Source organism: Myotis nattereri (genome assembly GCF_964212035.1).
Source record: "Myotis nattereri genome assembly, chromosome: 1".
Taxonomy (NCBI): domain Eukaryota; kingdom Metazoa; phylum Chordata; class Mammalia; order Chiroptera; family Vespertilionidae; genus Myotis; species Myotis nattereri.
This window is the reverse complement of record NC_138075.1, coordinates 222,681,584-222,708,059: the sequence shown is the minus strand read 5'-3', so window position 1 is coordinate 222,708,059 and position 26,476 is coordinate 222,681,584. Positions and strand designations below refer to the sequence as shown.

The 26,476-nt window shown below is 42.4% G+C and overlaps 1 protein-coding gene across 11 annotated transcripts in view; it reads right to left on the bottom strand.

Moving 5' to 3' along the window:
- The window catches only part of LDB2 (LIM domain binding 2), a 448,209-nt gene extending 422,319 nt beyond the window's left edge, over positions 1 to 25,890 (bottom strand). For 5 of the 11 annotated variants that reach the window (XM_081098698.1, XM_081098704.1, XM_081098699.1 and 2 more), the window contains exon 1: positions 25,490 to 25,890. In XM_081098698.1, coding sequence (XP_080954824.1) covers positions 25,490 to 25,621 — 132 coding nt within the window. In that variant the 5' untranslated portion in view covers positions 25,622 to 25,890. The remainder of the gene's footprint in view (positions 1 to 25,489) is intronic. The other 6 variants (XM_081098697.1, XM_081098702.1, XM_081098705.1 and 3 more) reach the window with 3 other exon arrangements.
- Positions 25,891 to 26,476: the final 586 nt, after the last annotated feature.

The following is a 26,476-nucleotide window of genomic DNA, read 5'->3' as shown; positions in this document are numbered from 1 at the left end:
CTTCAAACACTCTGGGGCTATTGGCTGATTGGATGCGGAGGACCTAAGCCCAGGGAAGCCCTGGGCAAAGTGGCCCATGCCTAAAGTTCCCTTGGCCAGGATGAGACCCAGGAGCTCCACTGACAAATATTCACAAAGAGCTGCTCTTGACCCTCTTGTAGGAAGGAAGGGACTCGCTGTGACTGCACTCAAGTTTCTGATGTGTAGGGACTCGAGGCTGGCCTGGGGGCAGGCTCAGCACCACAAGCCCTGCAGGAGACACAGCCAGGGAGTCTCCACAAGCCAGCCACAGTGATTAGGGGGATCCTCTAGCCTCCAAGAGAAGGGCCATTTTCCATCTGGTAAATGTGTCCTTGCCTGTGAAGACAGCCTTTCACATGGAGGGCAGCATCTCCAATTCCCCTCTTTCTCTTTAAGCCAAATCATCCCCACACCAGAAGTTCAAGTGACTAAGAGTATATGATTCAGCACTCCACCACGTGGCTGTCCACAGTCCCATTGGGGATGATCCAATTTGACTTTGGAAAGGAAAGGGCAGGGACATTCATTCATCTCAGAGAGTTCAGGGGTAGAATCTTCCACTCATGCTCCCAGTCACACAGGCTTCTCACTGCCCCACAAACGCTGCAAGCCCATTCCGAACCATGCTGCTGTCACCTAGAATATTCTTCCCCAGCCCTTCGCATGGTTCAGTCATCCATTTCCTGCAGGTGGCCTCTGTGCCAGTTTCCCTCGAACAGACTTCCCCTCATGGTCTTGTCTAAACCAGCTACCCCCATTCTGTTCCAGTCACTCTCCAACCCCTTGCCCCATTTTATTTCCCTTCAAAGGCCTTATCGCCACATGGAAATATAATAATTGTTGTTCTAGCCTAACAGGATATCTACAGAGGACTGGGTGATAAGAGCTGGAGAAAAGGAAGGTGACTGTGCCGAACTTTTTTTCCTGAGTGCCATTTAAAAACAATCAATACACAAAAAGGCATCACTATGGAAAAGACACATGATATAAGATAAACGAAAATTCAGGTTACAAAGCAGCAAAGTTACAACTACACTGGAAAGGATTGGGATAAATTTGACAATTAGGAGATTCTGGTGATGGAATAACAAAATTCTGTACACTACATTTCTTTTTTAACTTTAAGAATGTACTTAATAAAGAAAATAAATACACAAGTAAATAAATCAACTACATCTAATAAATAAACCAAAGACCATTGTGACATAAAGAAAAACTGTACAGGCTACCAGGTCTAACACCCTCATTTGCCAGATGAAGAAATTGAGCCTCAAAGGGAAGTGAATTGCCCAAGATATCACTCAAAGTTAGTCAAGGAAGAGAAAGAATAAAAAGAACTTCGAGTCCAGGCCCAATGCTTTCCCCACTGCATTATGTTACATAGTCAAACAACGGAATCTTTTGAGAAAGGCCAAATATTTTCAAAGGATGATGACCCAGAAGTTAAAATCAGGTACAGTGTAATACAGAAGAATTTCTTATTCACGGGAGCACTGCCTACGGAAGGCCTTCACCTCAGTTCTCTTCTTTAGTCCAGTTGCTTAACCTCCTTGAAGTTCTATTTCCTTTCATGGGATGATGGTGGTGGTGGTGATGATGATGATGGTGAAGGTGGTGGTGATGATGCTAGTGATAATGTTGGTGATGTTGGTGATGTTGATGATGGTATTATTGATGATGATAAGGTTAGTGATGATGACGACTACTACCATTTGTCAGGCATCATGCCAAGTTCCTCACTGCTTGGCCAAGCCAGAAAGTATGCCTCGCCAGACACCAGATCTGCCAGTGCCTTGATCTGGAATTTCCCAGCCTCCAGAACTGTGAAAAAGAAATATTTGTTGTTTAAGCCATCCATTCTTTGGCATTTTTACTATAGCAGCCCAAACTGACTAAGACAGGGGTTATTAAAAAGAGGAAATAAGATTGTAGGTGTGATGGGACTTCTAAAACTACCATCTTATATGAACACTATTATATAACACATATATAACAGTATTAATTCATCTAATTCTAATAACATCCTGACAAAGTAATTACTGTTACCATCACTTTGCATTTCAAAATGAGAAAACTAACTCATGTTCGTTAGATAACATGGCCAAGGAATGTTTGGCCTAAAAATCAGATGGAGACAGTCTGGTCCACTGGCCTGAATTCTTAACCACAACACCATGGGTGTTCTTAAAAATTACTGCTCTTACTGAGGCAGGAAATTTCTAAATCACAAGGGTAATAGTGTGCATGCTTCATCTCTTGAGTTTGGAGCTGGTCATAACCAATATGCAGATGTTCACTCTCCTCTGTGATTTCTTCCATCAATCTCCAACGTAACCTAAAAAACACCCAGCTATTTTGCTCTCTAATTTGTAAGTGGTCTAGAAGATCAATGTAGAGATCCAAGAACAGCACTCAGTAGTTCCTTGAGTCTGTTTCCTGACTTGCAGCCTTTTCTTGGGGAGGCATCTCAGTCTCTGGATACGTGTTCATTCAGAGTGAGTGACTTGAGCTGATGTGAGCGAGTGCCTAAGTTGGAATGCCAGCCAGCAACAACACTGGAAATGAATGGCTGCCCTCCCCCATCACGAAATGCTTAACTGAAAAAAAGCAAACCACTGAGTTTTTACGGGAAAGCAGCAGAAGCAGGCCACCAAATTCAAAAGGAAGTAGGAAAGGCTGAAGACGCAGTGGATCAGCTGTGTTTTGAAAACTAACCATCACCGTAACAATGTGGGGAAAGGCTGAGAAAGTCCAGGAGTCTCCACAGACAGTCAAGAGGAGCAGGACAACGCTGCATTCATGATAAGAAGATGATCTGAAGCCTTATCTAGATTCAGATATTGCTAGAATTTAAAATGTAAAGGAAGCTTAAACGTCACATTAGTCCAACTTCCTCAGCTTAGATAAGAAAAGTGATGGCCAGGAACATAAGTGGCTCCTTCAAAGTCGCATAGCTGATTAGAGGCTCTGCATCTCAGCTAAGGATGGATATGAATGGAGGGTGGCCTCCCTGGTGGCTATGGAGCTCTGTGGGTCACTGTCCCTCCCTTTAAAATGACCCCTCCACCAGGCAAAAGACCCCTTCTGGTATGAGCCATCATCTCTGCTGCCCAACTCCCTCCTCATATCCACTCTGTACCTACCATCCTGACCCTTTAACCTCATGTCCATCATAGGAACACCTATCCCCACCGGTCTCTGCCCACATGATCATACAGAAGGTGGTCTTTTGTGACTGACTTCTTTTATTTAGAATAATGTTTTTTGGAAGTTCATCCATGATGTAGTATCTATTAGAATTTTGTTCCTATTTTATGGCTTAAAAGTTATTCCATTGTATCAGCCAATGGACATTTAGATTATTTCTGGGTTTGTTTGTTACTATTACAAACTATGATAGAATCATTTTTAAATATCTCAACTCCCCAAAGTCCAGTTTTATATAACATTTAATAAAAACATGTTTAGAATATGTTTTAAGGTGAGAAAGAAGGTTACAAACCACAAGCGCAGTAAAATCCCAACTAAGTCTACCTATTTGTAATTTCATTAATTTCAGCATGCACATTTTCTCTAGTATCAATGGCTCCGGGCTCTGAAGTCTCATGTATGTTTTATAATAAGATTTTAATTTACCATCCCTGCCAAGCCATCATTGTCATGGCACATGGGCAAATATTAAAAACAAAAGCATCATAATTTGCAGGATGGTTGTAATGACTTGGAAAAGAATGGGAGAGAAAAAATGGATCACTCCTTAAACTCTCAAAATCAAATGGCTCAAGCTAAGAATTGGGAGATTGTGCATCCAACAAGATTAGCTACATTCCTGAAAATCAAATTTAAAATTAGGCAAGTTCTATACAATGCAGATCCTGCTCAGAGGCCAGCACCAACTGCTTTTTCTCCTAATACCTTATGTTGAAGAATGCTGTCTGACCAACATTTTTGGTGGCACAGAATGTATACTCTATGGAAAACTGTGAACAACTATGACCCAAAGAACAATTCTGAGAAGTTAGACCTTGAATATGAAGTTTTAGGAATACCTAAACATTTTATTTCATTTATATTCCTATTTATGTATGCACAAGAGATTGGGTTAATAAAATGTCAAAATATAAAATAAAAATTATATGTGATAAGAAATGGTGACTCTAAGACACAAGGACAGACTGACCACAGACACAAGACACACATGCGATCAGAGTCTGGGCAGGAAGAAGCAGAGGAGGCCAGGCTCATCTGATGGACCAGAAAATAAGTGAACCAGAAATGGCCAACAGGTCATGACTGGCAAGTGAGGCAGGCCAAATTAAAAATAGCAGCTGAAACATAAAGGGAAAACACCAGAATGTTTATACCCAAAAAGACTGTGAATACTATACAAGGAAGGGGGTTATGACTAGAACAGGGCTTCTGGCCTGGTAGCAAAATTATGATCTTGACTGTGGGCAGATAACCTCATTCTAACACCTTAAGCTATGCAAACTTAATTGATTTAAAAATAAAATTTTTAGAAATTGCCATGATTACCTGATACAAAGAAGATCCTGTGCCCTACTCCAGACCTCTACGTCAGAGAGTCTGAGAGCAAAGTCAGGGAATCCAAAAGCCACTCAAGTTTATGGGGTGGGGAGAGGGGGTACAGGACTTATGATTAATGCTCTTTAAAATTATTTTTAAAAATCAACTGCATTTTAGAATGAATCATATGTTTAGTCAGTACTAAGATTTCTTCCAATTTTATAAAAGAAAATGCTGTCCAATGAGACTCTACCTAGAGCCATCTCCCCATGTAGATGATAGGAGGAGCCCCAACGGCTACTCACAGTGACTCAGAGCCCTTTGCCAGAAGGGCCAGGAAGGTCTGCAGAGCAAGGAGACATCCTGTTATGGAAGCTCACAGTCAAGGGCAGTCAAAGGCAGTTTACCTTCGGGGATGGTGCCTGCCTTATGAAGCAGCTCACACACTAGCAACATCATCATCCACATAGAAAGCTTCAGGGGCTATAAAGTATCCCGCATCCACCCCACCCAAGTCCGATTTGAGATATCAAGAACCTTCAGTAATAGGTAAGGAAAGCATCACAGAAGGAAACTGAAGTTCACCAAAAGAGGCCAGAGGCAAGATGTGGTGAGCTGGGCTATGACTCCCATCTTTGTCTTTGGTCCCACGCCCCCAACCCCATTGGGCCTTTCCACAACCAACACAAAGCCATGAAACCAGGTTGCATTACCATGTTCTAGAGGCACTGAAGGTTTGGATGAACTAACTATGGAGACATTCTTCTTAATGCAACAATTTCCTAAGTGTTTAGGATTCTGGATCTATTTCTTTCTCTGAAACACCTACAGAGTTGATTGATAATTTATGCAAGGATGATGTTCCACTACATTTAAATCTAGAGGTGCAACCTCTGCCCTGACGTTGTCTCTAATTTTTCCTACCTCATTTTCCTTCAGTAAGTCAAAACTTGGTAGATACAAAGGGTTAAAGAAGCTAAAGCCTGAAGTTTAAAGGATAAAGAGCTGTTGGGGTCACCTGAACATATCATGTTGTACCTGTTCTATATAGTATCTTTCTCTACTAGTAGATGATTAAATGTAAATCCTAATGTACATTCCATTTTACATGCAATATGGGTTAGTTACTGTTGCTATGGAAACCTTCACTTTTGCATTTACTGATTTTAATTCTGTGACATTTGCTGACTTTAGTACAATGTAAAGTTTATAAATATAACATACAGGTTTGTGAAGGGCTTTTTTAAAGTGTTCAATTTGCATAGATAATTCCATCACAAATCTCCAGGTACATTAGGGGGAAAGGCATTAAACTGATGCCAACTAACAGTAATCAGCAAACAACAAGCTATTTCCAGAAATAACTATTTCCATCGATCCTCAAGTATCTCCTTCCACTAACTAAATGCCCCATCTATTGTAGAAGACTTTTAACCACTGATTCACTGATCATTTCCCAATGTGGACTTTTTAAAGTAATTCTACTTACTCAAAACACTTTTAATTTGTCACCTCATTTTACCTTTAATGTTAACCTTGTGAAAGAGACAGTCCAGACATGGTTTGAAGAAGAAATGACCCCACTTTCAGGACTGCTTCCAATCAGGGCAAAGATCCTTTTGACTTCCAACTGGAGCTTCAAAGGGTTCATTGCAACAATCATTCTCCTGTCCCTACTATCCCAGTCTGAGTCTCCTTTGCATCTTTGAGACCTAGCACAGTCCCAATATGTGGAATAAATACATACTCTCCAAAATACCCTACATTTGTTTTGATTCCCTGATTATTGCCACTTAAGAACCTAAGACCCATAATCATTATGCAAAAGCATCAAAAGTCATCTAGCAGCTCATGGGGAAAGTAAAGGTCTCACTAAGAATTGATTGAACTGATGGACATTTATGATGAGCACTCAACATTTTTGAGGGTATTCACATGGGCTTGGGTAAACATCTACCACTCTGGTCTAGAATCTCAGAGAAATAAATTATTTCATGAGTCTTCCCAGGAAAAGCAAGCATTCAGATAGCCATACACATACTGATATGATATACTTATATAAAAGAGAGAATGTACAAGAAGCATTTTAAGTGATTTCATCAAAGTCTGCACATTCCACAAAAGAAACAAATGTAACCAATATTTATTGAGTTTCTATATTGTGAGAGATGCTGCAAAGCAATCTTACAGTAGTGAATTGTCTATAGTTGTACTTGAAGAAGGGGAGAGGGGATGAGGAAAACTATAATGCCATACTTAAGGCTTCTAGGGAAAAGGAAGACAGGCCAACAAAATGGCAAATGGGCTTAAGAGAATCACAAGAGCTTTTCAAAGACGAGAGGCACTTGAAAGAAAACAGGACCACTAATAACCAAGAGAAAACAGGGAAATAATGAGACTCAAAAACAGGGAAGAGAAGAAACTCTTAATCAAGATTTGCTTTAAAAAAATAAAAAGAATGTTGAACAAACTGGTAAGTAATGAAGATGTTGTGAAAGTAGAAGCTAATCAAAGTAGACAAGGGGAAGGGGTTGGGAAATGTGCAGCTCAGGGGAGGCAGAAGAGTTTGACAGAACTGATGGACACACAGGATGCTGTTTCAGCTAGTTCAAGTGGATTCTGGGATGAGGGTAGAGTTAACATCATTAAACTATACACTGATTTGGGGCTTGAGAACACACATACATGCTGTTGATATGAATGGATAGAGATGAAGCCTGAGAAAAGACACTACTCTTATTCCAGTAATCCTAGAATGAGGCTGGAAATTTACCCTAACCAATGCCCTCCATAGCCAATTCATCACCAACCACTGTCCCATCCATGTTCTTCTGTTCCCCTGATGGGCTCCAGGTGGATCCAATTCATTGTCATCTTTTACCTGGAAAATTGTAATATCCTTCTCTCACTTGTCTTCTTGCATCTTCTATTAAATCCTTCCATTAAAAAAAAAAAAAAAAAAAAAAAAAAGCCCTGGCCAGAATGGCTGTTTGTTGGGCATTGTCCCTTGCACCAAAAGGTTGCCCATTCAATTCCTGGTCAGAGCACATGCACAGGTTGCAGGCTCCGTCCCTTGTTGGAGGCAAGCAGGAGGCAGCTGATCAATGTTTCTCTCCCTGTCTCTCCCCCTCCCTTCCTTTATCTCTAAAATTCAATAAAAAATATTTTTTAAAAACCCTTCCAAATCATTCTCCGCTCAGCAGCCTGAGACATGTTTTCAAAATACCTGTTTCATGACGTACCCTCTTTCAAACCTCTATCAGAAGGAGAACATTTCCCATTGTTCTTAGGATAACTTTTTTAAAAGCTAAAATCCTTAATATGTCCTATCCACAGTCAAACATAATCTGGCCCCAACATGGATCTTCAGCCTCAGATTGCATCTTGCATCTCCTCCCTGCTCTCTGCACTCCAGACAACCTGGCCCCCAATAAGACCTTTGCCTTCTCTGCTCCTCTTTTGAGTGCCATCCTGGCATCCATGTCCCATTTTTCTGATTAAGTCTCATTTGTTTTTTAAATCTCAATTAAAATTTCACTTTGTCAAGAAAGTCTTTCTTGACCACAGCTCCCACTGGTGTAGGTCGGGCTTCTTCGTTATGCTTTACGGAAACATACTGGACTCCTCTAGTGCACTTATTACATTGTGTTGAATAGTGCACATTTCACTGCTGTCTATCTCCTTACATGGTTGTCCATTTCTGACAAGAAAGGCCCATGTCTGTTTTTAAGAACTACAATATGCTAAATACCAGCCCTCCTCAACATAGATGCACCTAATGAAAGAAGGAATGGGATTTTAATGGATCTACTCAAGAACATACAAAGGTTCCCTGTTGCTATAAAGTTATATCCAAACACCTCAACCAAGCATTCAAGGACCTCCAACACCACCCTCTGTTATACCTGAGAAAACAGAATTTTGACAGGGAAGGGTGTGATAGTTCATTTTATGTGTCAACTTGATTGGGACATGGGATGCCGAGATTCTATTTAAACATTATTTCTGGGTGTGTCCCTGAAGGTGTTTCCGGAAGAGATTAGCATTTAAACTGGTCGACTGAGTAAAGTAGGCATCATCTAACTGACTGAGAGCATGAATAGAACAAAAATGTGAGGAAAATTGAATGAACTCTGCCTGACTGCTGAGCTGGGACACTGATCTTCTCCTTCGGACTCAAATTTAGACCATCAGCTAAATTTGAAGCTCTTAGCCCTTCAAACTCCACCACCAGCTGTCCCAGGTCTTCAGCTTATAGATCGCAGATCATGGGACTTTCCAACCTCCATAATTCTGTGAGCTAATACCTTCTAATAAAGCTCTTCCTGGATACACATATATCTTATAGGTTCTGCTTCTCTGGGGAACCCTAATAAATACAGAGGGAGTAGAGAAAGAACATGTCTCCCCAAGAAATAGGAAGTCAATTTAACAACTCCATGAAACTCCATTTACATTGTATCCTGTGGATGTGGGGACCAAGCATAGAGTACATTGAGAACGGCCTCCTTCAGGTATGCAGCTCTCGTCACACTTGCAGACTTCCTTGAGCAGAGGTCAGCCAACCAGATCCTATTCCTGCCCCAGACCTGTGTGCTTGATGGCATCTCAGCCTTTGTTTCTTCCAACCAGATGCCCTTCTTTTTTCCCCCAACAAAACCAAGTCCTACAATCCCTGTAGAATCAACTCACTTCCAGCCTGCTCCTGGACACATGCCCCAACACTATTGTATTCATTGTATTCTAATGCTGCAGACAATTTATTCTTCATGTGTTCAATCGATATGTAGTGAATATCAATCAAATTCCAGGTCCTTTGTTAGACCCCGGATGACTAAATTAAATAAAAACAGTCCTCCTTGTACAGTTGGGTAGTTTCCACACTGCTAAAAGGCAGCTGGCCAAGAGAATAGGAGAGGGCTGAAATCCAAAACCATTTGCCAAGCCCTTTGGGGCTAGTGTCTGCCAGGAAGTCCAGAAAGCCTTCCCTTTGTAGGCTCATCCAGATGCAATACCTTTCACTAAATCACATAAATATGTCCTATGGGCTGGGGTGCCTAGAAAGACAGCCACTGTGCTTGTCCATGGTGAGCTTACAGTTAGTTGAGTTTAAGCTTCTGGACCTGCTGCTTTTCTCATATTCTTCATTTAGTCAAGAAAGGTCTACAGCATCTCTTCTGCACCCGGCCCTGTGTTCTGTGTTGCTCATACAGAGATGAGCCAGGCATGGTCCCTGAGTGCAAGAAGGCCATGGTGATGTGAAATTCACAGTGGATTCCCAGTGTGCATACATTGAGGAACCAAAGACCAAATCATCAATCAATGAGAAGGTTTCAGTAATGCCTTTCATATGACCCAAGGCCCGGGTTTAACCTCTCTGGGCCTCAGTTTCTCCAGCTGTAAAATGGGGCACTGTCTGGAGACTCAGTAGAATTGAGATGTGAAAATCAACTTGGGTTCAAGCCCTTGCTCACTGTGGAACCCTGGATTAATTACTAAGTGTCTCTCAGCCTTAGTTTCCTCACCTGAAAAAAATGGGGATAATACTACTATTTCCCACACTGATGTGCGGCTTAATTGCAACAATGGTGTAAAGCACTGACCTGGGGAGACTAACATGAAGCAAACACTCAATAAATGTACAGCATGATCATCATTGTTTCTGCTCTTGAATTTCTGAGATTCTATTGTTTGCTGATCCAACCCCCTGCCTTCAGTTTTATGGATTTCTAACTATTCGACACTTCGCATGATCTGTTTTCTTCCTAAACTTTTCTCAATGTTATCTAGCTATAAACCATAGTTGTAGGAGGAGGATTTTTTAAAAAGATTAACTAAGTAGCAATCTGAAAGCTTGACAAAAATTACTATTCAGTTCCTAGTTAAGCATGAAATTTTCTACCCTACATTCAAACAATCTCTCATGGCCTAGAGGGAAAAAAGGATTATTTTTGCCATATCTTGGCATTTTAAGTAGGCTTAGAGGAGTAGCCTTTTTTCTTTGTCCCTCACCCACAGTTTGGATTACAATAGGCTAAAGGACCTGGTTGCAGCCATTGCTGGGGCATTAATGCTGCCTGGTTTTAGCTCTCTGGTTTTGGATATTTAAGCAGCTTAATTGCTCTAAAGATCACCAGATATGCAGCATCATCAAAAAGTTAGCAGTGCCCTAGATTAAAAATACAGGGAATATTTGGGTCACACTGTATATAACATAAAGTGTGAGTGTGTGTGTGTGTGTGTGTGTGTGTGTGTGTGTGTGAATAGCACAGTCTCTGCTAGGGTACCTTCCATTCTCAATGCAATCAGCAGCCCAGTCTTCCCCAGCAGGGCACTGGCCACCCTTTCCTGTAAGTGCTTGTTAAGTAGCTGGCTGCCTTCCCCACTAGGCTGTGAGCATCCTGAGGGCAGGGCACTCCGTGGTCCTCCATCACTGAGCACATTAATAGAAAAACTCAATACGTTACTGAAGGATGAATGAGCCAATGCAATCCCATCGTGGACACCACAGGGTGCCACAGTGAATGTTACTTCTTAAATGGTTTTAAAATCAAAGCCATAATAAAAGTAACAGCACAGTTCTTTCTTTTCTCCTTTTCCCCGGCCTTCATTAAAAACAAACCAAAAAAAATCACAGGAAATAGAGAATTAAGACTGGAAACCATTCCCCATCCATTTTCTCCCACCTCCCCCTTCTCTCATTATACCAACAGTATCTGGTATCCCTTCAAGGAGCTCTCTGGAAACCGGGTAATATTATATATGGTGGGGCTCCATGGAAATACAATGGAGTGAATTAAGGCAGAGATTTCAGTTTCTAACTATAAGTGTCTTGACATATTTTCCTTCCAGACAAACACCTAGAAATATAATAAACTATGTTTTAATGTTTATTTGTTTCAAATACAGTCTTTTTTTTCAACACACAAATGTGAAGTTTTGAGTCTAGAAAAAAATTGGTTTAAATCACCATCGCAGCAAAGCAGCTTTTAAAATAGAGCATACAAGTGATCATTTCAAAGCAGTTTAACGCACTTAGGCAACAGGCATTAACCGTCTTTTCCAAATAACCTAACACCTTAAGCTTATTTTCTAGTCTTGGTTCACATGCATTTTAACCTTTCTAAAAACAACAACAACAAAAACTGCGGGTCCAGGGAGCTGGCTGAACTCTGTAATTTTAGTGCATCCTGCATTTGCATTCTGAGGTCCTTTTTCCACGCCAGGAAAAAACAATCCCGGGCCTCCTTTCATGTGCAGGCTGTAAGACAATGGTACGAGGGCTCTAGGAGGCCAGGGCTGGGTCTCCAGCTCCAGCCACTGTTTGTGTAAAAGCAAGAGGCCATGACTCAGCAAGATCCCTCCACCAAGGGAGGGAGAGAAAGAGCAGAGGCTGGATGGAGCCCGTCAATATACGTGATTTACCTTGATCTTATTTTTAATACGTAGGTTAAAACAGAAAGGAACAGTCCACCTAATGGGAAGAGGGGACTCTGGAGCCAACAAAAGAACCTTGCTCCTATCTCATCTAATCCAGAGCCATCCGAAAGAAAATGGGCTCAGGAAAGGGAAAGATTTATCGGAGGCCACAGGATCAAGTTTAGGGAGGAGTGGAGGGAGGTGTGAGAAGAGTTCAGGAAACACTGCTAAAATGAACAAAAGTCAGCCCGGCCGGCTGTGGCTCAGTTGTTGAGCATTGACCTATGAATCAGGAGGTCTCGGTTCTATCCCCAGTCAGGGCACATGCCTGGGTTACAGGCTCGATCCTCAGTAGGAGGTATGCAGGAGGCAGCCAATCCATTATTCTCTCTCATCATTGATGTTTCTATCTCGTTCTCCCTCTCCCTTCCTCTCTGATATTAATAAAAATTTATTTTAAAGTAAATAAGCCAATAAAATGAACAAAAGTCTGTGGGCCTGTCTGTTGTGACATAAAGTGTCAAGTAGAGAAGGGAAAGGCCACCGGGTCTTGACAATTTATCTCCATGATCTCATATATTGTTCAGCATGTTCCTCTGATGTTGACACATTGTTGTTCCCATCGGGGAAACTGAGGCTCAGAGACCCATGCTGCATGTGCTGGAGGGGGTAGGACTTCACCCCCCCTGCCTTCTCTCTCCCACTCAGCCTGTCACTTGATTCACTGCCACACACATTGGGTCCAGTCCAGGGTGGCTGCCAGCTCAGGGAGCCTTCCCAGCAGCCTCAGTGCATCACTCTGGGTTCCCAGTTCTGTCTGGGCTGGAGGCCCTGGGGACCACCCTCTGAAATGCCTGCTAAAAGTTTCATGGAGCACAACTGGGGGGCAAATAAATTGTCCCTGGGCAACTTACATAACCTTGGCTCACGGTAATTCTGCATCTTTAAAAAAATGCCATGAAAAATCCATCGTTTGCCTCAGACATACAAGGCTAAAAATAGCTCAGTCAGCCAGTAAGTGTGTGTGATTTTTCCTTTGTGCATCTCCCCATCCACTGACTCCTTCCTCTCAGCAGATGAACGTGCTCCAAGACTCACCGCCAGTCCACCCTCCACAAAGTGGCCAGAGGGATCTGCTCAAAGGCAAATCAAACTGTTTCAGTGCCTGGGCAAAAAATAAATAAATAAAAAATTTCATCAGTTCCCTTTGCCCAGTAGGGTAGGCCGACCAGGTGCTAGTCTAAGTGCTTTAAAGGACTAACTAAAGTCCCTATGAGGAAACCAAGGCACAGAGACATTAAATAACCATGCCAGGGCCCTGTTTGTACTCACCATGCTGAAGTTCAAAAGTCTCGAAAGGGTAAGGACCAAAGCCTACACAATCTGGTCTCTACTTCCTCTCCAGGTTTTTCTCCCACCTCCCCCACCAAGCCCACCCTACACATACACTGACCGGCCAGATTATTATGACCCTCCATCAGTACTTCATTGACACTTCCAAAAATACTGAATACTGAAAACTTCCTAAGCAAATTCTCTCAAGGTTTTATTATTATTATTTGCATAACTAATTCACTTCATTGTACTGATGGGGTGGTCATAATAATCTGGCCACTCAGTGGATATACACACTGTCCTGCGTACAGCCATGCCGAAGTCCCCCCTTCCTCAAACAGAACACCACCTTCCAAGGCTCAGTTTCTCTGCATGTGCCATTCCTTCTGCCAAAAGCACACCACCCTTCACAAACTGCAAACTCCTACTCATCCCTCAACACGCTCCTCCCTATGAACCCTTACTGTGTGCTCTCACTACTCTTGCATCACGTATGGTAGATGTTCAATAGCCTCTAAAGAAACAGGCCGTAACAGTGACAGTAAACAACTACAGGGTGTAGGCACTATGCCAATCACTTTATAAGAATTATATCACTGGATCTTCATAAAAACTCAAAGACATAGATTCTATCATCATCCACCCATTACTCACGAGGGCTACCTGGGCACAGAAGGGTAAACTAGCTTACCCAAGCTCATGCAAATAGCAAGTAGAGAAATAAGTCTGTGTGACTCCAGAAGGTAACCACTTAGAGCTAATGCTGTGGTCCTATTTCACACCATGACGGCACTGCCATAGAATCGCCTGTGTATGAGGCTTATTTATAAAGTGCACACTACCTGTATCAACACCGTGAAAACTCAAAATCTAGTGACAATATGGCTACCTCTGTGAAATATGCCTTTTAAAAAAAGACTGCTATGGGCCACAGAGAATGTCAACTGTCATGAAGGATATGAACATGGATAAGATGATACGTGACCCCAAGGAGCTCTTTGATCCAGTGAGAAAAATAAGATAACATTGCATTCAGCTCATGACACAGCCCACTTTGCGAGACATCCCTTTACTCCTTGAATTGAGCATATGCCCTTCAATGGTGTCATAAATTAACTTACTATACCCTGATCTCCTGGTTCTACTAGTATAGGTTGTTAATTTTTAAAATACAAACATATGTGTGAATAATTCAGGCAACTCAAAATTATATTTTGAGAACACAGTGAAATACTCAAAATTTTAGTGAAAAGAGTTGGTCAAAAGGATGTTCAATAAGTTTCTAAGTGTGTAAGCGTTAATGTATATCTTTGTGTGCTTAGGTTTATATGGTAAAATGCTAACAGCTATTTTTGCATTTTTGTATAGAATTAAAGACAATTTATATTTACCTCTTTGTACATCGTTATATTTTACAAATACTTAATGCTGAAATTGTACCATGTTTTTTAAAGTCAGAAGTATACTTAAAGCATATGCAACTTTATGTTAACTCAATTGGCAAGGAAAGCAATCATAAATTCGAAAGCAATGAAAGTTCGTGATGAGTTTTTCAACATCAATAGCATGTACTAATTGGAAACCTGAAAATGGAGAAAGAGGTTTGAAACATGAAAGTTTTTGTAGGTTTGAAGTACAAATTGGTGGTTGGTAAGAGTGTTTAATTTGGCCAGTACCTGGTCTTTCCCTTAGCAACTAGCACTACGGTTTAGAAAACCTGAGACCACGTCTGGATCAGCAGCGCTGCATAGTCCAGGTGAGCCCCTGAGTTCTGGTCTTCCTCATTCAGGGGCTTGGGCTAGAGAATCTCTCATGTCTATTCCAGTCCCAACATGCTAGGAGTCAGCTAATTTGGGCGTGGTAACTCCACCAGTGTCCTCCATCAGAACCTCTCAAAAGCAGGTGATATGCACCAACTGCTGAATTTCAACATCAAGCAAGAAATTTCCAACTACAGGGTCATCATGGCTAAAATTATAAGGCATAAGAAGAGTGTTGTATGTGTATGTGTATGTGTGTGTGTGTGTGTGTGTGTGCACTGCCAAATGGTCAGTCTTGTTGATTAGTTCAGCTTTATTTTTGCTTTCGCCAACACCAATTTTCAGTCTCAAGATGAAATCCTCATGAGTCCTAAGACCTGTATCAGGAAACAAAATGTAGCAAAGACTACCTTCTCCAGAAAAAACAGTGTGTGTGTGTGTGTGTGTGTGTGTGTGTGTGTGTGTGTGTGTGTATGCGCAAACAATTTATGTTTGAGCTATGTAAGATCATTTTCTAGAAAGGTTAATTAAAAATTATTAATGTGGAACTCTATATACAAATCTCAGGTGACCTGGTCAATGAAATGAAGTACAGGAAGGTATGTGTAATTTTAAGAATTCAATTTAAAAAACCAAGGAGGCTCTACACTGAAATTAGTGGGACAAACCAGCACATTAGAGGCAGGTAGCTTTCCTACCGATCAACCTGATCCTCTGGCGGGAAAGATGTCCCATGGTGCCATTCAGCACCTCACCTGCTCCACCCTTGCGCTTTTTCACTGTCTTAAAGAGTAAGCCACAAGGTGTCACAGTGGAGCAGTTGGCAGGGCCGTTATCAGTCCAGACACACAGGGGGCACTTCAGACTGACCAGTGCTGACACAGCTCTCAGGGAGAACTCCGTGCCAGCTGCCTATGGAGAAGTGTCCCTTATTAGACAAAATGGCCAGTCAAGGCAGCAGGTGTGTGCTCCCTAGGCCTCCCCTGGGGCCCTGCTCAGATGGCCCTGCAAAGCACTGGGGAAAGGGAACATTTTAACCTTCTGTTGTCTCCACTGCGTTCCTACATGGGGCAATCCCGAATACAGCTTTTTCCCAAAAGAATGGAGTGCCCATGTTCCTCATATTGGTCAATTCTTATTAACCACAGGTATGTCCAAGAGAGGGTGATAACCTGGACTTTGGGGAAAGCATGGCCACAAGAAGGTACATGATCATCGTGTCATCCTGACTATATGAAGGTGGAAATCCCTGATGGCATTATCACATATCATGAGAACACCAAACCCACAAGTCCTGCAACATATCACTGCAAGGTTTGTTCATTAAATTGAATATGCTACTGCAGCCATGTAACAATATTTTTAAAGACATTTTTAAGAAATCAAGCAAAGTTTTGCTTTACTTACACGACTTAATTTGCAGATACGATGGCGAATAAGGACAGCCTATCATCATAGCAGCCTCACTTACTGAGCACTTGCTACAGACCAGGCATTTTACAGGTATTAGCTATTCACTCCCACCCTAAAACTTGGGCAAAGGGAACAAAGGCACAGAAAGGTTAAGGAGCTTCCCTGAGATCCTATAGCAACCCGGAGGCAAAGCCAGGACTTGGATCCGAATTTTGACTTATTGTAAGTCATACTTCAGTTCAGATCTTTATATTCTAGGCATGTCCCTCTTTTCACTCCAAAGGAAAAGAAAAACACTGGTGGAAAAAATTGTGCACAAACACAACCTAATTGGAGCATCTCTCTCTCTCTCTCTCTCTCTCTCTCTCTCTCTCTCTCTCTCTCTCTCAAACACACACACACACACACACACACACACACACACCACCACCACCACCACCACCACCACCACCACCACCACCACCACACAGCTAACACGAAGTTATTATAGACCACAAGGTAATATACCAACATAACTTCCCATATTTTGTTGTGCAAATCACTTCAAATAAGCTAATTAATGGCCCTGAAAGCACTTTCCTAAAATGCAAAGTGCTCCAGGAAATGTAAGGTATTATCATGATTCTTATCATAATTCATGGCTATGGGCCCTAAGGTAGATAGATACAAAGATAAAGGAGTGGTGGAAATATCAAATGAGGGGGGAAAAAACAGAATAAGTTCAAAATTTTTAATCAGAACTCAGAGATTCCCAAAAGACACTTACGAAATAAGCAAGCAAGAAAATATCACCTATGGAGGAAATTATCAGGGCATGTGATAGAAAGTGAGTGGGCAGGGGGCTAATTGGAACTGAGGTGATCAAGAAAGGGAAGCTCCCTGGGACATGTAACTTGATCCCTAGAGGAACCGCTCAGTGCTGGGACTCAGCCTCATTGCCATTATTTTCTGTGAGATATTTGATTACCTGCAAGGAAGGCCAACACATTGCCAAATTCTAATGCAAATTAGAGTTCCTCATACTGATAGGGGTTATGATGGAGGAATCCAAGTATTCCTTCTACCACTGAGGGCAAAGGTGTTGAGATGTGAAGGAGCTTGGCAAGTAATGCATCCAAAGCAAGCCCCTATGGCTGGAGTCTGGAGGAAAAGTGGCAGGCGTTAAGACTGGGCCATCAGGAAGAAACAGATAAATAGAACCTTAAAGCTAGAGCAAAGAGTGTAGAGCTTATGCTAGGAATGAGGGGAAGCTGGAGAGTGGCATGACCTGATTTGTGCTTCAAAAATACCTCCTTGGCTGCTTGTGGGGAATGGAGTGTAGGAAGAGGGAGGGCAATTAGGAGGCCATCCTAAACCTGAAGACCGGATAGGGCTTGTGACGTCACCACAACAGGGCAGGTCCCTCTTCTTCAGAGGGGTCTGCCAGGTTTTTAATTCTAAGTCTTCCGTTTTTAACTGGAAGACTACAACTTTCAGTTAGGCTGGTCAAAGTAGAGGTAAAGAGAGGGCGGAGGGCAGCTGTTGGGGGCTCCAACATGGCATGCGTAGCCTTCAGCTTGCTTTGGAAGAGAACATTGAATCAGGGAGTGAGGAAACCCAGCTGCTGGGGACGTCCATGCATGGACTCAGTGCCCCTCCCTGAGCCTCAGTTTCCTTCTCTTTAAAGGAGAACCAGAATGCATGCATCTTGGGCTTGGGCATAATCAAATGAGGAGGCCCATCTTATCTCCAATAATTGGCAGGTATTTACAGACAATGGCCAAGGTGGCTACAGCAGAGCAGAAAGGAAGCATCACTCCTCCACACAGAAATGCAGAGACACACGATGTGGAGAGATTGCCTCTCAGGAGAGGACCAAATCAGGAGAGTGGGAGTCAAAGCATGCTGGGGGTTCTTTCCTCTCTGTGCCTTCATGTTCTCTAAAATTCCAAGTTGATTACCCGAAAAGGAAGCCAACGCCGCATCAAATTCTAATTATAGTTTAATCTCCCTCACCCTTACATGTGGAAGGGAGCGGTGCCACCAAAAATGAAATAGTTTTTATAGGCATCCTACTACTCTTTAAAATGATTAAAAGACCATCTTCCACAGAACTTGCCTAAGAAGACTCAAGCACTGGATGAAAATCTAAGTATTTTTCAAGTAAAATAATTAAACTTTTAGACGACTATGCATAAGACTCCATAGAAATTCCAGTGATTCTTCAGATAATGCCCCTTCAAGGAATAGTAAAGATATTTGTTCTTCAATGGGGAGTGTGATTTTGGTTCTTTTTTTTATACGTTCCATCTCTGGCTCCCTCCTTTGGAATTTCACATGGTTCTTTTTGAAATCAAGCATTTGAGAGACAAACAGTTTAACTGAGTTAGGTGGATGGGGTCAACTTTGCAGCCACTACCAAAGTCAACCTGTCCTAGAAAAAACCATACATATTTACCTAATAAATGTCCACACATGAAACTAGAATTCTAGCTATTATTGCTTATCTCAAGAGAGTTGCTATAGCAGAGTGGTTAACAGCATAACGCCTAAAACTAAACTACCATCTGCATGGCCTTGGTCAACTTACTTAACCCCTGTTTCCTCATCAATGAAAATGGGGATGTTAACAGTACCTGTCTCAGAGGTGATTATGAGGGTCACATGAGCTGACCTAAAGGCACTTAGCACCATGACCCAACAGATTCTAAACACTCCATAGAAGCTAGTTATGATCACCATGCCTACCTTTCAGAAGTGTGTCTGCATTTTAATACATTCGCACACTCATACACCACTGTGGATTACTCTATCATAGTACCTCACTGTAAGAGCTGGTCTGGCGGTCTCCCTTCGTGACCAATTGTAAGCTTCTGGATAACAGAAAATGTCTTCGTCATCTATTTTCCGACTCTGGTATTGGCATCGCCAGAAGTATGGGGATTCTTAAAGAATGATGGGATTTTGCTTTAAATGTTAATAGTTGCCTATGTTCAGATGCATGGTGCTAGAATTTAAATTAAAAAATAAACACACACACACACACACACACACACACACACACCACATAACATCTAGGATCAAACAAATAAAAACAGGAGAGAGAAAAAAAAGAGAGGGAGAGGGAGAAAGGAATAAAGGAAAAGAAAGAAAGAAAAAAAGAAAGGGAGAAAGAGAATAACAAAACAATAAAGGTACATGTCATATCTACATCAGTGGAATATATTTTAAAACTCTGTTGACTGACACTTTCTGAAAGACATTGTTTTTCAGAATCAATTATGTTTTGAGACCCACCAACCAAATCCAAATAAGTATGTTTATGAATCTTGTTCTTGCCGATGTATAAAGTCGAATGTTTGAGGTTGTTTGTTTTATGTTTTGTTTGCTCGTTCGAAAAGGGGGTGTTCTGTGCTCCTTGTGAAAAATGAGTTTACGTGGACAAATGCAATAAAAGGAGATTTATTGCCCTGCTCTCCATACAATTTAAATTAATTTCTTTCTGAAACCCAAACAGCAAGCTAAACGCGTAAAAAAATGAATACTGTTTTTTAACCTATATCATAATTTACGCACCAGAAAGGGAGAAATAGAAATGTGCATTGATTCTAGGCAGATAAGAATCTGTGTTGAATGTGAGTTGAGAGGGTTTTTTCCCCTCCACGGCCTCCTCCAAATAGTTAGTTTGCAGCAATTTTTAATTAAAAACAGTTCCCATAGTAAGAATATGGAAAGAAAGGGGGGAAAAAGACCTCAGGAAAATAAAAGCAGTACAAGAGTCCTGCAGTGTGTTTGCTGAGGCTATGTAGAGAGCCTGAAAAATAAGAGTTTGCAAGTTCTCCTTTATAAAACTGCACTTTTGGTTTCATTTAACATTTTCAAAATAGCTTTCCTTACTACGACCAACACCCCATCCCCCCACCCCTCACCACCCCCCTTCACAAAACTTGAAAAGTTCTGTGTTTAACACTGAAAATCATTCATATGCTTCAGAGCAACAGCAACATTTTTCTTTCTAAATTTCTAGGGGGAGAATAATTTCCAAGTTATCACAAAGCATTTTTCATCCCCCCCCCAACCCCCACCTCCCGCCACCTAACCAAAATACCTAATCTCATTTTAACTAGGCTCCATCTGAGCATCAATGATACTGAGCTCTCCATGAATAAACATGATGTTACAACGTGAAACCCTGTGACTGAAGTATATAAAAATGTAGCTGAAAGAAAAGGCTGGGAGGCCCCACCCCCTCCAACCCCCTCCCCAGGGAGTTGGAGAGTTGAACTGAGAAGGGGTGAAAAGCAGCAGATTTAAATTTCAAGGTCTTCAAACATTTTTACCATTCCTATTAAACCCTATAAAACTAAACACTGTAATTCTAATAAAATCCTTGTGTGTGCAGCTTCCAACTGTAGTCACTTTTCTCTTTTGGAGTGGGGTGTGTAATAGTGACAAAAGAAAAAATAAATCTCAGAACAGCAGAAACACAGAATGGAACCCACACCCTTCCCTGATGTGTGTGGTATTTTATTAAAATGAGTATCCTAACAATGTGAAAAATGTATTCTTACAAACATCTTCATGAAAGCGGGAGACATATTTTGTCAATTTGTATGAGGAAACAAGGTATAGCAAAGTTATCAACAAGGATCTTTACAATTTCAATGATAAAGTTTCTTAAATTCTGTAATAAGCCAACATTAGTGAAATCCCTTTGCTAAAAATGAAAGTCCTTATGATGGGCCTCATATTTCCCCTATATTTTCATCCCATAGCACAGACCTCAAGAAATTAAAAAAAAAAAATAGTTTTTGTCATTCTGGAAGCTTTCTACAGAACAAATTCTGAAGTCTTTAGAACACATTTTTATATCCTATCTGACTGTACTTGATGTACAATACTAAATTATATCCCGGTGCAGTCCTGTACATCTGGGACAGCAAGACCATCAAATGCCTGAATTTTGGGAGACACCAGGTCAACTCCTGGTGGCTAACACAAGGGAAAATGAAACTCCCTTCCACTGCCTGGGAATTGCACTAGTCAACAGTGACACAGATCTCAGAGTTTTTCTTAATTTCATTTAAAAAGGGGGGAAACACCCACACATTTCTTTATAAAATTTCACTGAGATTCTGATGTTGCAAAGAAATTTTATTTGCCAGAACAGCCAACAGCATTTAAACTTTTTTGTTTTCTTGTTGGTGTTTTTTTTGTTTGTTTGCTTTGCCATGCATCATATTCTTTTACAAAGAGATGAGGTTCTAAAATCTTTGGCACTGGCTTTCTTTTGCCATAAAGATTAGAGATCTAAATAACCTCATGATGAAGTAAATGTGGATAATATGGCGGTGAGTGGAGGAAGTGGATGCCCAGAGAAGCTTCACGGGATACCAGGCCCCCAGAGGCATTTGAAATTGTGTTTCTCAGGAAAGGTGCTAATTTCATGATATCTTTCTCAAACTCTCCTCCTTCATCTACTGATTCATTGGCCATGGGCTAGTTAGCAAACATTTATTGAGTACCTACTTCTCCCAGGAATTCCTTGCTCCAAGAGCCAGCTTTAAAGGAGACTGGCAGGGCCTCGTCTTCAACACTTCCTCCACGATTAGCCTATTATTTCAGTACCATTTGTGATTTTGAACTAAATACTAGGAGCAAAAAAGTAATGATTATGCCCCCCCTCTAGTTCACAATACTTTCTCATGCCAAAGCAAACCAAACCCGGGACTTTCTCGCAGTGTCTGAATTTTTTAATTCAAGGGCTTTGCAAGGAATTTGCCAATGAGGACCCAAGGTCCAAACCAACCAGTTAGTATATTTCAGAAACAAACAGGATTAAGGCCCAATCTAATGCTCTTTAAACTAAAAACTACTCAGCTTCTGAAGGGGGTGGATTTGACTTACTTGGAAGAAATGCACAAACCCCCGTGAGAGGATGCTCTGACTGACAGTCAGCAATAGAAGGGGAGCCCATAAAAACCAGGGTTCTTTACAACTCTCCTTCTTGTCCATGAAAAAGGAAGGTTCCAGGAAACTTCTAAGAACTTGATCTTCAATTTATTCCTCACAGAATGACTGGCTGCAATTCCTTTCTAGCCAAGTCAACACTGAAAAGGGAATGGGGAGTTGACAGTATTACCTAGGTGTGCCTGTGTGGGTGGTGTTAGGAGTCAATAAAATAACACTGCGTAACATAGGGCCCCGAGCCAGGAGAGAGAGAGGGAAGGCTGAGCCTCTCTGGCCCAACGGTTGGATGCATTGGTTAAATTCTGAAAGTAATTGTTCAACAATCTATTTGATTGTGGGTGTGAATAAACTGGTCATTCTTGCTGGGTAGTATGGTATTTTATCCCAACCAAGCCATCTCTGGCTCAGAACAACTTTATCATAAGTAACCATTGTGGGTAAAGGTACAATATAACTTTTTCCTAAATATTTCCTTTTCCAATTCCAAACCATGATCAAAATTTAATATTTAATGTGAATAAATATCTTAGGAGCACCCTGGCTGGTGCGGTTCAGTTGGTTGGGTGTCATCCCCTGCATGGAAGGGATGCAGGTTTGATTCCTGGTCAGGGCACATGTCCAGGTTTCGGGCTGGATCCTGGATCCCTGGTATGGGCATGCAGGAGGCAGCTGATGGCTGTTTCTCCCTCTGTGTCCTTCTGCCTTCCTCTCTCTCTCTCTCTCTCTAAAAAAATCAATTGAAATATATTTTAAAAGTAATAAATATCTTAGGAGCAATTATATGATTCTTTTTTCATATGAAATAAAAAGGAAAAGGTTATGGCTCTAGGTTCACGACATTAGTTATGTTTGGCAAAGAAAAAGTGCCAGGGCAATTATTTGGTTAATTAAAGAAAAGATCTACTTAAGGGAGGGGGAGAGGAGCATCTTTGAGGTTGGCCCTAGGACACACCAAGAAAAAGTTAAACTGCTTTTCTGTCACAGCCAGGGAGGTTTACACACATTTTTAAGATCTGTCATAGCAAGCTTTTCTCTCCAGGTTCTTGAGTTATGAAGTAGTTTTTCCACTAAGAAGAAATCTTTAAAAGTAATACCCCATAATCCAAAAGTTAGGAATACCTGAGGTTAGCTCTCAAAAAAGAAAAGAAAGGTAATAATGTACCATTTTTAAGAAACATAACATGAATGGGGGCTTTTCAAAGGTTTCCTCTCAAATGTGAAATAAAGTGGGGACCTTGTTGCATCCTGAGGCGGGGATGGAGTGGTCTCCCCATGAGACTCTTAGCTGAGCCCTGGCCAAGTGAAAATTAAAGGCACAGGGGAGCACAGGTATCCGAGAAACCTGCCTGCTCTCCTAGCCAAGGCGGACAGGAGGTAAACCTCTTTCCACAACTCCTCCAAAACTTTCCACAATGTGAAGTGGACACAGATTATTTTTAAATCCTGTTGCTCTTCAAGAATTGAGCCATCATGGCCCTTGACCTCTCGTTTTAAAGTAATCCTATTTCTAAGACATTTTTACCTAAAATTTATATTGCAATGAATGTGTGTGTGAACTATAAGACAGTTTATATTCTCCTAATTCTGAAAGCAAGCTACAGCCACCAATAGTTATGCAGGCACTCAAGATTGCAGCACACAGTGGCAAAGGTCTGAGAGATATACCAACTGTAACACACAAGTACACACAGAGCAACACACACAAATGTCATTGGCGGCCAACAGCTCACCACTCTAAGCAAAACAGTTTCTACTTCTGGAAAGCGACTGACTTCCAGGGAGAGCAACAGTGTCCTCATTTATATTTAACACCGATGGAGTTAGTAACATATAAAGAAAATAGCAGTGATCAAGACAGCCCAGTTAAAAAAGCAATCAGTCCTTGTCCAGGAGGTAGCCAATCAGAAAGCAGGTCACATCTTGTTAGCTGTGTTATAATAATACGGTAAGCATCATGAATGCTCCATGGCTCCGTTGACAATTCAAGCAAGTGTGTTTTATTTTATCCTGTAGCCTCAGGTGAGTTCCTTTCCAGAGCTGAGAGTCACTCTTCAATCTAAAATTCCACCAAAGCTCTTCCCTAAAAGCTCTTTGCCATGCACCCTCTGGGCATTTGATCTCTACAGATAAGACTGACTTCCCAGCGATTTCTACTTCCTAAAGTGACTTTAGTGCAGACTAAGAACTCCTCCTTACAACATCAACACAAAGCCCCAACTTCCAGGCACAGGGACAGCCCAGGAGCAGGACCGGCCGCAGAGCCAGCACAGAGAAAAAGTCAGCTGGCATTAAATATTCAAATTGCAGGAGGCAGCCTGGAGTTTTGCATTGACAAAGTTCTCAAAGTCCTGTTCTCCTCTCTACTCCCAGAGTTGCTGGCCCCTAGGCTGGGCTCCCTCGTTCAGGCACAAAATCCCAGATATGCCAAAACTCCAGCTGGCCTGACTGCTGAGCCAGCTCCGGAGGAAGGTAGAGCCCTTAGGAGACGCTCCCATCCCCACAGGACAAAGTCAAGAACCCCCTTGCCCCAAGCAACCGGTTTCGGAATTTAACAAGGAAATCTACAGCCCTGTCCCCACCAGGGCTAGTTCGGAAAAGTACTCGGGGTCACCCTTCTGCCCCCTTCATCTCGATTTTGATGACTTTAAAAAGCCAATGCAAGTCAAAACAGACTTCCCCTGGGATGTGTTAACAAATTATTTTGCGGGATACAAACGATCACAAAATCCCTTGCAATTCTATCTCAAGACACGCTAGTTCACTGACCGCCTGGGAGCCTGCAACCCCGGGAGTTCTGGGACAGCAGCCTGTCTGGAGACCCCACAAGCCAGGCAAGTGCTGGGCTGTCTGTTCCAAGATTCCAGCAGAAACTGTCCCCGCTCTAAGAGTTGCTGCGCCTGGAAACCCGGCGTTCAAACTAGTGGCTCCATCCTGGCGCTTGTTTCCACGTAGGTGGTAGTATCTAGCGGGACACTTCCCACGGAATTCAGTCGGCATCCCCGGGCCAAGCCCATGCACAGTTCTCCGAAAACATACACAAACACACGCCGGGTGGAAGTACTTACCTCTGTGCGAGACTGCAGTCTCTTGTTCATCTCGTAGATTCGGTACTCTGGCTGTACCATGTAGGGTGTGTGTCTCCTATAAAATGGGCCGAAAGGAGAAGAATAGAAGGGGTCGTGTGGCGTGCTGGACATCTTGCCTGCTTGTGGAAAATCAAGCTACACAGAGTAACAGTAACGTCCATGCAGAGCACATGGGCTGTGTTCCTCGCTGTACAAAGTAGACGCACGCACACGCGCTCACACACACACACACGGCGGCAGGCAGGCAGGCTGAGCACACTGGCTGGGAGCTGCTCTCGGAGCCCTCTACAGCGAGAGGAGCGGGAGCGAGGAGGAGGGAGGGTGGGAAGGAGGAGGGAGGGAGGGAGGGAGAGCAGGCAGAGGGAGAGAGCAGGAGCTCTGGAGAGGAGGGCGGGTGGGAGGGAGGAAGGAGGGAAGGAAGGAAGGAGGGAGAGGGAGAGGGAGGGAGAGAGAGAGGGAGAGGGAGGGAGAGAGAGGGGGGGGAGCTGGATAGCTTTAGGCACCACTGCTTGTTTTTAAAGAAGCAGTTTGTGGAGAGGTCATTTCCTGTCCACACTGTAGAGGAGTTCAAAAATATAATTCTCCTCGCAGGCTGACAGAGGTCTAAGGTTTGGTTTTAATTTTTTCCCTCCAGCCAGGACCCTTCCCCACCTGATTGCTGAGCTTGTTAGCACATAGGTGGTTGCACGGGCTGCCTGAGCCACTCACCCCTGACAGCCACACTGTGGTCATGTGTCAGAAATGTGATGACTACAAAACACGGAAACAGGGCACCCTGGTCCCCCACACGGGAGCTGGGGATTCACTCACATGCAAGGATTTCCCTCTGCACTCACCTCCTGCTATAGTTTTGTTTTTACTTGCTGTTGTTGTTCCAAGAGCTTGTCATATAGCCTTTGCATTTCAAGCCTTCCTCAGGCTCACCCCTCCCCAATTTCTCTTCTTCCCTGCCTCCTCCTCCTCCTC